Raw genomic sequence first — 13,236 nt, 5'->3', positions numbered from 1 at the left:
TTGTGTTCAAACAGTTTTATTATGAACAGACACAGGAAACACACACATGTATTAAAACATTATTAAATAAAAACAAACACAACATACGTACAAGTAACATTTAAAAAAGTTTCACCGAACATTCGGCATTTCATGGAGAGGAACAGCACAAACTCTGTAACCGGAAGACGGCGGCGGATGAAAGGAATTCTCACTCAGACACTAATTCCGACTCGGTAGTTCGCTACGAGTTAGTTAGCGTCATGCTAGGAAGGTCAATTCACCTGGCACCCTGTTAGACTGAGGAATAAAGGAAATTAAAAAGGAATAAAGAAACCTTCAAAAAAGGTTAATAATGAATTAAACGTCACTGATGTTTGAACGTCATGGTAACAAATTACATGATCTCATTTTAATCACAATCTTTACTTTTAGTAACAAAAATATTATTGCTGGATGCAATGAGTTAACGATCATTAATAATGATTTAGCATCATGCTAACTTATGTTCCTCATTAAACTGGAATGTTAATGTTGTGAGCAGTAAATTAAAGTCCACGGCAGATCGTTCGAATGCCGTTAACTGAGCCATGTGAGATATGTGGCTCGTAAGGAATCAACAATTTAGCATTCATGCTAACTATTCTAACGGTTAATAGACTTAGCCTTGTTAGCATGTCTGAGTGAAACACGCCTTGAAACAGATTAACGTGCCTCAGCAGGACTTTATTACACAACTAATTTCAGTCTAAGGCTACACACTGGAGTCGCTCCATTTTGAGCAACTGTGGCACATTGTGAAGGAAGGTAAAAAAAAGTAAACACCACGTTATTATACAAGTTATTTACAAAACGCTAGTAACAAGTTAATAAAATATTTAAAAATATGGAATTGTTTCAACACAAAAATTCTTTAGTCACATTTTGTAAATGTTAAGTGAAAATCTGGAAAAACATTGGGGGGGAGGGGCTGTAAGTCATGATTATGTGAATTCAGGAAGCAGTGTTGTGTTAGCTAGCGAGCTAAGTGCCGTGACGATGCTACACTCCAGGATATAAAAAGGTACCAAACTATATTTTCATTGTGGTTTGGGTTGTACTTTCAAGATTTTGTGTCACATATAGCGCTAATTTCCGAGGATGTGTACAAGCCACACCCCGAATGCCTCCTCACGTTTACATAAACATCAATAATCGCACTTATAATCCAGGCTTAAAGCTACAAAAGAGACTGATTCCTACAGAGCGTTTATTTCTGACAGCGTATCCTCAGAGAGCCACACAACATGTTCACGATGTCCTTAATGACGACTACAGTAAACAGGGCAATAAATAAGATCCAGCCCTGCTGCATAATAATTAGAACCCAATGCTAGCTCGATAGCAAAACACTTAGCAGCTAGCAAGCTTTATCAGTTGTAGCTACGACCCAACTGCACAAAATAGTTTATAGTAGACTTTTTCCCCCAAAACCTGAATAAAATGTTGTATTTAAACATTCCATTATTATATTACCTGGAGAAACATTTGGCAAGGTAATTAGTGTTTAGCAGCGACAATGAAGCTAAATTACATACGCTAGTTCAGTGTATTAAAATACACCACCACCAGGGGGTGATAAATACTAATTAAATGTTTATCAGCCACCAGAAAGTTTCCCCCAGTCAGGGCTGTATGATAAACGGCATCAGTAGGACAGTAGTGTGCAGTTTGAGGACGTAGCCATGGAGAAATAAGATTATATTCGTTGTTCCGAACGCCATTTCTGTGCTGCTTCATCACATCTTTTACTTCAGTAATGTCGCAATGCACATCCTGCTTTTACAGGTAAAGAGCGTAGAGTGGAAGCTACATCATCTCAGATAATTATAACCTCATCGCAGTTGATTAGCTACGCAACAGCAGATCGCTAGTTCCAGCAGGACAGCGTTAAAATTAGCAAGCTAACGGCTAAAACGATAAACATTAGCTGGCTAGCGAGGTGTAAAACCAACATTTTGTGTTACACGTCACGTCAAGCTAAAGGAGGAAGTGATAAAGGCTTGTGGTCACATGGTGAAACCTAAGCTCCGCCCTCTCCCACAAACAGCTGCGCCTCTCAATAAAGGCACGCCCATGTTGAGCAAATTGTTGCTTGTAGTTTGTGTCTTGTAGGTGTGTATTGACTGCTAGTGATGTCACTAGTAGGCGTGGCCTGTCCAGTGGCCATAGCGATTGTAGTTAAATTAAATAACGCTCTAATGCGTGTGGGAATCACTTCTGTGATTTACGTGTTACACGCTCAACTTTGTTCTCAGATTAGATTAGCAAAAAGTGTGCTAACTGGACGAGCTACGCACCTTCACCCGCCGCTCCAACGATCTCCGCTACTTCATTCCAGACTTTACTTCTCCTCCGAATGATTAATGATCTCTACACACATTTAATAAGAGCTCGGATATGACAGAAGATTCTTTCTTTTGAACTGTGGGGAGGAAATAAAGTTGTGAGCAGCAAACTGAAGAAAATGTCTCGCGCACACACACACACACACACACACACACACACACACACACACACACAGTAGGATCAGTCAGAGGAATCATTCTGTTTGGATCTGCTGCTTTACAGAGTCGTGACTAATTTGCATAGAACTGAGAGCATCGCTGTTTAAACATCGTTTCGAGATTTATGGAGAAAACGAACGATTTTCCGTCACCAGTGTGAACGCAGGCTTCAGTGTGTGATGGCCAACTGCACTAACGTTTATTAAGTTCACTAAACTTCTTTCATCCAAAACAGTTATGCGTTTAGTGTTTTTATGTTTCACAACATTAATGAAAGAAATATTAATTAAAAAAAATCACATTCAGTAACTTTAGTAAAAATATTCAGCTGCATTAAAACATGTATAAATTTATTATTCAGTAGTTATAGGACTGAAATGCATTACAGCAGAGTCCTGAGATTGTGACGACCACACACACACACACACACCTCTACTGTCTTTGTGAGGATTTTTACTGATATAATTATTAATGCAGCTCATTAACACGACAAATCTAAAACCAGCCTTAACGTCTGTAACCAAAAGGAAGCGTTTCGGCTTTAGTTTTTTTTTTTAAATAAAAGCTGCAGATTAAAAAAAAAAAAGGAAAAAAAGTTTCATTGTGAAGAACCACAAAATGTCCCAACAATATCAAAACTGTCAGATATTCTGATCCTTATGGGGACATTTTGGTCCTCAACAAAATATAACACACACACACACACGCATGCATGTCACCACTACACACAGTTCTCAGTGTGTGTGTGTGTGTGTGTGGGGGGGGGGGGGGGGGGGGGGGTAATGAAGTTCAGGCCCTAAAGTCGTCGCCAAAGTGTCTCATCTGATCTTCTGTCATTGAGAGGTAGTTGGCTCGCATAGTGGGAGAATACTGCAGAGAACACACACACACACACACACACACACTTCAATACACATATAGGACACATACTATTTGGAAATTAAAAAAAAAAAAAAGTGTACACTGTAAAAAACATAACTTGCAAAATTGTTGAGTGAAAAAAGGATTCTAAGTTGAATGAACAAATTTCCCTTCTAATTGTTCAACTAAAAAAAATAGTTGAGACGCCTTTCCTTCGCCACAAGTTCATAGGAATTGGAAAATTAAGTTAAGTGAACTTATAGATTCAAGTGCTGATTGACGCCCCTTAACCGATGCCACTGTGCACTTCACAAGTTCGAAAGTTTCAACAGTCGGGTGGAGTGAGAGTCTGTGGAAACTGACACGAGACGTTGTATAGGAGTCTAGACTAAGCTTTCCTCAACAGAGGCCAGGGAATTCCCTCCTTGTATGTCGGTATTTGTTTCTGTTTGTGTAATAATAGGCAAAGTGAAGTAGAACTTAAGTGTTGAGAGGTTTGTGTTAACTAAAAAATGTAATGCACACTAAATCATTGTAAAAAAAAAATAGTCAAGCCAACTTAAAAATGTAACGCAACCTGCTGCCAAAGGATTTTGAGTAAACTCAACTTAGAACCATGATGTGCCAACTCGCTCTTCTAAGTTAATTGGCATTATTATTTCGGGGTGTTGCGGTTCAGGTGGATAAGGCGCCATACCATAAATCCGGGGACCCGGGTTCGAGTCTGACCTAAGCTCATTTCCTGATCCCTCCCCGTCTCTCTCCCGCTCATTTCCTGTCTCTACACCGTCCTATCCAATAAAGGTGGAAAAGGCCCCCCCCCAAAAAAAATCTTTAAAAAAAAGAATAATTTAGGATAACAATGTTTTTGTGCCAACTGGCTTTTCCAAGTTAATTGGAATGATTATTTCAATTTATTTCAACATCACAATTTGAATGCACTGAACTTGCTAAATACAGTAAGGTCAACATAAAATACTCAACTGTGTCGACTTAAAAGAGCAACTCAGAACAACTATTTGGCCCGGAGTTGAGTTTACTCAAAATCCTTTGGCAGCAGGTTGCGTTACATTTTTAAGTTGGCTTGACTAATTTTTTTTTTTTTACGGTGTATAATGAATTTCCTGAAAGAAGGAATTTGTTGCGTTCCGACTCAAACACTTTAACCATCTAATACAGAGTGTGTAATAATAATAATAATAATAATAAAAGCTCGTCTCTTTTCCTCCTGATTAAACGCCACTTTGTCTTCGAGACTGTGCTTTCTCTCGCTCTGTGGTTTCTGTGTTCCACATTCTCTCAGCTATAAACTCTGAAACAGCATTAAATTATTAATTTACTCTTTTGGTTTGTTGGGGTTCAGATTTAACTAACAAAAAAAATGGGAATATAGAATGGTTGTCTATGTGTCAGCCCTGTGATGACCTGGCGACTTGTCCAGGGTGTACCCCGCCTTTCGCCCGTAGTCAGCTGGGATAGGCTCCAGCTTGCCTGTGACCCTGTAGAACAGGATAAAGCGGTGAGAGATAATGAGATGAGAATGAGATAAAATTATACACATTTTCCAAGTGCGTTTAATGAATATCAATTAAAGCTTAATAAATACTTAAACACCTAATTAGTAAATTGATTTATCATTGAAAACTCAGTAAAATGTTCTTAAACTTTTACACCATCAGTCACTAAAATTACCCGGTTAATTAGTGAATTACCCAACTGGCTCGTTAAACTCACTGCTGTGTTTATTCAGTCTTTAGCAGTGCTGTTCAACAAAATCTGCACATAAACTAAACTTTTTATAAAAATACTAATATAAGCTTGTTAGCTATGTTAATATTCATAAACAAATTTTTCTACATCTTGTTTGCTGGAAGCAAAAATGTTACTGAAATTTAAAATCCATAATCTATTCAACATTACTTTAGCTTATTCATGCTAAAGTTACACATGTTAAAGAAACAGGGTTGAAATCGTGACTTCGTTTTTCCACACTTCAAACACATTAGCATCGATCACTGATTAGCATGTTAGCACTCAGGCTCACGAAATAAAGCGAGGAGCACGTCTTTCTTCCCAGTGAGGGATTCAGCACTGGTTAAACACTAACGTGAGGTTATGAGGTTAAGACTCTGGGAGTTTTAATTCAGAGGAAAAATAAATGAATGAGCAGGAAAAGGAAGTGAGAAGGGATTAGAAATGATTTGGTAGAGAGTGAGGAAATGGGGAGAGAGAGAAATACAACTTACACAGTTTCTACACGGCCAAGAGTTTAGAGAGAGAGAGAGAAAAATATAAAAACACAGAATTAGCTGAAATAAAGAGGAAAGAGACAGACAGAGAGACGGACTGATGAATAGACAAACTTTTACAACATCTGTGTGTGTGTGTGTAAAATGGTGACTCACTGAGGGAGGAGGAGAGCCTCTGTTTATCAGTGGTGCATCCTCAAAACGGGCGTGTCCACCAAACACTGACGACTGATTCCTGACAGACAGAGAGAGAGAGAGAGAGACAGAAACAGATGAAGCTCCTCCATCCCAGTGGATCATGTGACGAGCCCCACCCCTTTCTACCAGCCTGCTTTATCTACCAGCTTTTGAGCAGAGGATCTTATGCCTTGGTTATTTACTAATACTCTGTGTGTGTCTCTCTCACATGTTGGAGGAGGGCGGAGCCGGTGCTGAGTGAAGGCTGTTCTGGCTGCTGCTGTAGCTGTAAAAAGTGTGCAAGTTTTCAGTCTGAGCTCGAGAGCTGAAAGGGTCCGAGTCATCAAAATCCCCATAATCCCCTTCTCTAAACACAGAGAGAGAGAGAGAGAGAGAGAGAGAGAGAGAGGCAGTGATATGATACTTGTACTATTAGCTGAATCCTCATCTCGCTGGGATTTGACAGAGTCATGAATTAGCTGTTTATTCTCACCGTGTCATTACATCACAGTTCTGTTCTAAAACGGAGGATAAAACTGCTTTTGACCTTTATCAACTGCATTTAGTGTGCGTGTGTACCGGTTGTTGATTTGTCTCCAGGCTCGAGGAATCACACACATCATGGTGCAGAATGCAGTGACGGACAGCAGAGAGAAAAGACTGAGATACAGCAACCCCTCAACACCATCATAACACACACCCATCAGAGCGTCCAGATAGTCCTACACACACACACGCACCGACTTGAGTTAGTATCCTATTAATCTTATTGATTCATCATCACAGCCCAGACCGATTCAGTACGAGCCAGTTCTGAGAGTCAGTGCCTGAGTGAATCAGTACCTTATTGATTCCTCTGCAGTCGAGTAGAGCAGTCATCTGATGGAGCTGTGCCTCAGAATGGTTCAACACGACCTTAAGACCCAGGAGATCAATCTGAAACAGAAACACACAGAGACAGTGAAGATCCACGGCATCTCTTCTTCTACCATCATCCTCAACGCCGGCTCCCCCCAGGGCTGTGTCCTTAGCCTGCTCTACACTCTGCTCACACACGACTGCTCCGCTAAACACCCGGGCAGTCGTATTGTGAATTTCGCGGACGACACGGCGGTGGTGGGACAGATATCCCATGGCGATGAGTCAGCCAGGAGATGGAGGACTTGGTGGACTGGTGCAGGGACAACACTCTCTGCATCGGGGGGGGGTTGTGGACTTCAGGAGAGGTGACCACGCCCCCTCCCCCTCTACATTGGAGGAGAAGCTGTAGAGATGGCCCACAGTATCAAGTACCTGGAGGTCTACATCTCTAGCAACTTGAAATGGACCACGAACACAGCCAGCGTGGTCAAGAAGGCCCACCAACGCCTCTACTTTTTGAGGAGCCTAAGGCGGGCCGGACTGAGCCCTGCGGTCCTGGGAGCCTTCTACAGGTGTGTGGTGGAGAGCACACGGACCTCCTCCATCACCTCCTGGTATGCACACAGCACAGATCATCACCCGCTGCAGCCTGCCGTCCATGGAAGACATCTACAACAGCCGGTGCAGGAGCAGAGCGGCCCGCATCATGGGTGACTCCACCCACCCAGCACACAGACGATTCAGCCTCCTCCCCTCAGGAAAAAGACTCTGCAGCATCAGGGCCAAAACACCAAGGCTCCAGCGCAGCTTCTTCCCAGAAGCTGTGAGGCTAATGAATACGATGCCTAAGCTCTGATGCTGCCCCCCCACTCCCCCCATTTTGCATTTTTGCACATACTGAAGTTTTTACTCTTCAACTGAACACTTCTTAAATCACGGCTGCACTATTTTTTTCCATCTATTCTATTTTTATATTTATTTTAATTTTTCTATTTATATACACTGCTGGCCCTGAGGCACAAATTTTGTTTACATGTGAAACATAAAAATGACAAAGAACCTTCTCACACACACACACACACACACACACACACACACACACACACACACACACACCTCTTAAGAAGTCAAACACACCAAGGGCATCAGACCCAGTGATGTAGTTATTTGTTGATTCAGTACCGTACTGATTCAATAAGTCTGTGATTCAGTACCATACTGATTCAATAACGTACTGATTCAATAAGTCCGTGATTCAGTACCGTACAGATTCAATAAGTCCGTGATTCAGTACCGTATTGATTCAGTACCATACTGATTCTTGGCCAGTGATTCAGTACTGTACTGATTCAGTACCATACTGATTCTTGGCCAGTGATTCAGTACTGTATTGATTCAGTACCAGACTGATTCAATAAGTTCGTGATTCAGTAAAGTACTGATTCTCAGCCAATGATTCAGTACCGTACTGATTCAATAAGTCAGTGATTCAGTACCGTATTGATTCAATAAGGCAAGGCAAGTTTATTTATATAGCACATTTCATACACAATGGCAGTTCAATGTGCTTTACAGAAGTAAAAACAAAAACAGTAAACAATAGAGAAATAAAACTACATAAAATAAATTTTTATTCTAAAACAATTAATTAAAAGAATTAAAAGAAAACAATAAGAATTAAACAGTAAAAACAAAACAATAAAATGAAGTAGTAGTTCAAATAAGATGAGAAAGAAAGAAGAAAAAAAACCCCAGTAGAATAGAATAAAGAATAAAATAGGATAAAGTTAAAGAAAATTTAAAACATGCAGAGAAGTAAAGATTATAAAGAATGTAAAGAAGACAATATTAATTATTTAACAGAAAGCATCTGAGAACAGCTTGGTCTTTAGTCTAGATTTGAAGCTGCCAACAGCAGGAGCATTTTTGATGTCCTCTGGCAGTTGGTTCCATAGCTGTACTGCATAGTAGCTAAAAGCTGCTTCACCACACTTTGTTTTAACAACAGGTTTTAATAGTAAATTTTTCTGTTGCGATCTGGTAGATCTGATTGGGTTCGGCCACTGCAACATATCAGAGAGGTAACTGGGCCCTGTACCATTTAGAGATTTGTACACCAGCAGCAATGCTTTAAAGTCAATTCTGTAGCTTACTGGAAGCCAGTGAAGGGACCTTAGAATTGGAGTAATGTGCTCTGTTCTTTTTGTTCGTGTGAGAACCCTCGCCGCTGCATTTTGAACCAGCTGAAGTCGTTTGATGGTCTTTTTTGGCAGGCCTGTGAAAAGGCCATTGCAGCAATCAACCCTACTAGAGATGAAGGCATGTATTAGTTTTTCCAGATCATGTTTTGACATAAGTCCTCTTAGTTTGGAAATGTTTTTTAGGTGATAAAATGCCGTTTTAGTGATTGCTTTCATGTGACTGTCAAAGTTTAGCTCGCTGTCAATGAAAACACCAAGATTTTTAACCATTTCTTTAGTTTTAATCCCTTTTGTGTCAAGAATAGTGGTAATCCTGAGTCTTTCATCTTTTTTTCCAAATAGAATTACTTCTGTTTTATCTGAGTTCAGCTGAAGAAAATTTTGTGACATCCAGCTATTGATTTGATCGATGCACTGGTAGAGACATTCAAGGGGGGCATAATCATTAGGTGATAGAGCAAAATAAATTTGGGTATCATCTGCATAGCAGTGATACAAAATTGAATTTTTATTGATAATTTGCCCAAGTGGGAGCATATAAAGGTTGAAAAGTAATGGTCCAAGGATCGTCCCCTGGGGGACACCACAGGTCAAGGACATTGACGTTGAGGAACAATTTCCCAGGGTAACAAAGAAGCTTCTATCTTTTAAGTATGATTTTAACCAATTGATAACTTTACCAGTCAATCCAACCCAGTGTTCAAGTCGATATAGCAGTATGTTGTGATCTACAGTATCAAAAGCTGCACTGAGGTCCAGTAACACCAGGACCGATGTTTTGCCTGCATCAGTATTAAGATGCATGTCATTTATAACTTTAATCAGCGCTGTTTCAGTGCTGTGATTGGCACGAGATTCTGACTGAAAATTATCAAAACGGCTGTTTGATATCAAGAAGGCAGTTAATTGATTGAAGACAATTTTTTCCAGGATTTTCCCGATGAATGGTAGATTTGATATTGGCCTGTAATTATTTAACACTGAAGGATCCAGATTATTTTTTTTAAGAAGGGGCTTTACAACAGTTTTTTTTTAGGGACACAGGAACAATGCCAGTCTCCAAGGATGTATTTATAATTTGAAGCACATCTGTAATTATAAGATGAAGAACAGACTTAAAAAAGTTGGTGGGCAGAATGTCCAGTTCAGATGTTGAGGAACTGAGATTTTGTACAGTTTTTTTAAGAGTCTCATAATCAATTAAACAAAATTCTGACATTGTGTTGAAGTTATCTATCTGTGTCATTGGTGATTGCAGTTTTTCAATTTTTTGCAACTGAGATATATTATGAGAAATATTCTGCCGTATTTTATCAATTTTACCTTTGAAGAAGGATGCAAACTCATTGCATTTATTAACTGAGAGAAGTTCAGGTGCTAATTGTGGTGGGGGATTAGTTAGCTTCTCTACTGTTGAAAATAGCACACGGGCATTGTTCATATTCCTGTTGATGTTGGAGAAAAAAGACTGTCTTGCTTTATGAATTTCATAATTATAATTACAAAGCATCTCTTTATGGATTTGATAATGGATGTGAAGTTTAGATTTGCGCCATTTTCTTTCAGTCTTCCTACATTCTCTCTTTAGCAGTTTAACAGCTGGGTACTGCTTCCATGGTGCTTTCTACTTATCATTGACTCTTTTTATTTTGAATGGAGCAATATCATCCATAATTTGGGTCATATTTAAATTAAAAGTTTCCAGTAAATCATCTACAGAGTCTGACATTTTGGTTGAGATCTGAGAGAGAGCTTGCTCAAAAACAGCACGTGTTGTCTTTTATAACTCTCCTACCCATAGTCGTTGAGCTGTTCTGAATGTGAGGAGACATAGAAACTTCAAAGAAAACACAGAAATGATCAGATAAGGCCAGGTCAACAACAGTATAAGAAACAGTAAGACCCTTTGTGATGACGAGGTCAAGAGTATGACCACGAGAGTGGGTCGGCCCCTGAACATGTTGTACTAGGTTAAAGTTATCAATAATTGCAAATAGTTCTTTGGCATAAATGTTATCAGTATTATCTACATGCAAGTTAAAATCCCCAGATATAATAAGACAATCAAACTCTAAGCAAATGACTGATAACAGTTCACCAAACTCTTCAAGAAAGACTTTGGCTGAATGTCTCGGAGGCCTGTAAATAGTTAATAATATGTTAGGAGAGCATGTAACAAGTGCACATAAGTGTTCAAAGGACATAAAATCACCAAGTGAGGATTGTTTACATTGAAAAGAGACTTTGAATATATTTGCGATCCCTCCACCTTTCCCTTGTCGGGTAACATTCAAAAAATTATAATTTGGGGGAGCTGCTTCAATCAGGGTGGTAGCACTATTTGCTTGATCCAGCCAAGTTTCAGTTAGAAGCAAAAAATCAAGACTGTGTTTACAAATAAGATCATTAATTAAAAATGACTTGTTTAAAAGTGATCTAATGTTCAGAAGAGCTAGCGTTGCAGAAATTTTAGAAGCAATATTTGGTTGTGCACTCTGATGCTGTTTTAAAACAGGAAGGAGATTAGATTGGTTCACCCCCAGGGTTAAATGTGCTCTATGTTTTCTGTTTCTTATCAACACAGGAATAGTGTCAACATCGGGTCCCAGCTTGTTTTCAACACTACATCCATTTGCAGGGACCCAGAGTACATCAAACAAGCCTTTCTAAATGTTCCATTTGGTTTGAGGGTGAAAGGATTGGAGATGACATGTATCTTTTGGATGGTGAAAAAGATTTGTAGCCAGCTGAAAGTCCTGGACGAACACAATTTTGATGAACTGGATACACTGCTTGTCGCGAGAGATTTGGGCTGGAAAAAGGAGAGTGTAGCCATTGGGAGCAATTTTTTCATGCTATTTGGGAAATCCATCCGAGGAGAAGTGGAGTCTTCTGTCCTTGAATGTTGGGAGGGATGCCTGCAAGTCAGATGTTTGTGTGTCCTTGATGACGACTTGCAAAGATGATTATTTAGGCTTTGTAACTATGTCAGTCTGCAACATCTTATCAACTGATTCAGTAAGTCCGTGATTCAGTACCATATTGACTCAATAAGTCTGTGATTCAGTACAGTACTGATTCTTGGCCAGTGATTCAGCGCCGTATTGATTCAGTGCCGTATTGATTCAATAAGTCCGTGATTCAGTACAATACTGATTCAATAAGTCCGTGATTCAGTACCATATTGATTCAATAAGTCTGTGATTCAGTACAGTACTGATTCTTGGCCAGTGATTCAGTGCCGTATTGATTCAGTGCCGTATTGATTCAATAAGTCCGTGATTCAGTACCATACTGATTCAATAAGTCCGTGATTCAGTACCATATTGATTCAATAAGTCTGTGATTCAGTACAGTACTGATTCTTGGCCAGTGATTCAGTACAGTATTGATTCAGTGCCATATTGATTCAATAAGTCCGTGATTCAGTACCATACTGATTCAATAAGTCTGTGATTCAGTACAGTACTGATTCTGTCAGTGATTCAGTACCGTATTGATTCATTACCGTATTGATTCAATAAGTCCGTGATTCAGTACAGTACTGATTCTTGGCCAGTGATTCAGTACAGTATTGATTCAGTGCCATATTGATTCAATAAGTCCGTGATTCAGTACCATACTGATTCAATAAGTCTGTGATTCAGTACAGTACTGATTCTGTCAGTGATTCAGTACCGTATTGATTCATTACCGTATTGATTCAATAAGTCCGTGATTCAGTACAGTACTGATTCTTGGCCAGTGATTCAGTACCGTATTGATTTGTTACCATATTGATTGAATAAGTCCATGATTCAGTACCATACTGATTCAATAAGCCCGTGATTCAGTACAGTACTGATTCTTGGCCAGTGATTCAGTACCGTACTGATTCAATAAGTCTGTGATTCAGTACAGTACTGATTCTTGGCCAGTGATTCAGTACCGTATTGATTCTGTCAGTGATTCAGTACCGTATTGATTCAGTACCGTATTGATTCAATAAGTCCGTGATTCAGTACCATACTGATTTAATAAGTCCATGATTCAGTACCGTAGTGATTGTCAGTGATTCAGTACTGTATTGATTCAATAAGTCAGTGATTCAGTACCATATTGATTCAATATGTCAGTGATTCAGTACCATATTGATTCAATAAGTCTGTGATTAAGTACAGTACTGATTCTTGGCCAGTGATTCAGTACCGTATTGATTCAGTACCGTATTGAATTAATAAGTCTGTGATTCAGTACAGTACTGATTCTGTCAGTGATTCAGTACCGTATTGATTCATTACCATATTGATTCAATAAGTCCGTGATTCAGTACAGTACTGATTCTTGGCCAGTGATTCAGTACCGTACTGATTCTGTCAGTGA

General features: G+C 39.4%; 1 protein-coding gene across 4 annotated transcripts in view; it reads right to left on the bottom strand.

Annotated features, from left to right (window-relative positions):
* The window catches only part of LOC132897870 (protein tweety homolog 2-like), a 43,594-nt gene continuing 30,358 nt past the window's right edge, over window positions 1-13,236 (bottom strand). For 3 of the 4 annotated variants that reach the window (XM_060939117.1, XM_060939119.1, XM_060939118.1), the window contains 5 exons: window positions 6,656-6,748; window positions 6,392-6,534; window positions 6,042-6,179; window positions 5,792-5,870; window positions 1-3,395 (listed from right to left, as the gene is read on the bottom strand). In XM_060939117.1, coding sequence (XP_060795100.1) covers window positions 3,315-3,395; window positions 5,792-5,870; window positions 6,042-6,179; window positions 6,392-6,534; window positions 6,656-6,748 — 534 coding nt within the window. In that variant the 3' untranslated portion in view covers window positions 1-3,314. The remainder of the gene's footprint in view (window positions 3,396-5,791; window positions 5,871-6,041; window positions 6,180-6,391; window positions 6,535-6,655; window positions 6,749-13,236) is intronic. The other variant, XR_009656396.1, reaches the window with a different exon arrangement.

Source organism: Neoarius graeffei, chromosome 14 (genome assembly GCF_027579695.1).
Source record: "Neoarius graeffei isolate fNeoGra1 chromosome 14, fNeoGra1.pri, whole genome shotgun sequence".
NCBI lineage: Eukaryota > Metazoa > Chordata > Actinopteri > Siluriformes > Ariidae > Neoarius > Neoarius graeffei.
This window is presented reverse-complemented; position numbering and strand designations above follow the sequence as displayed.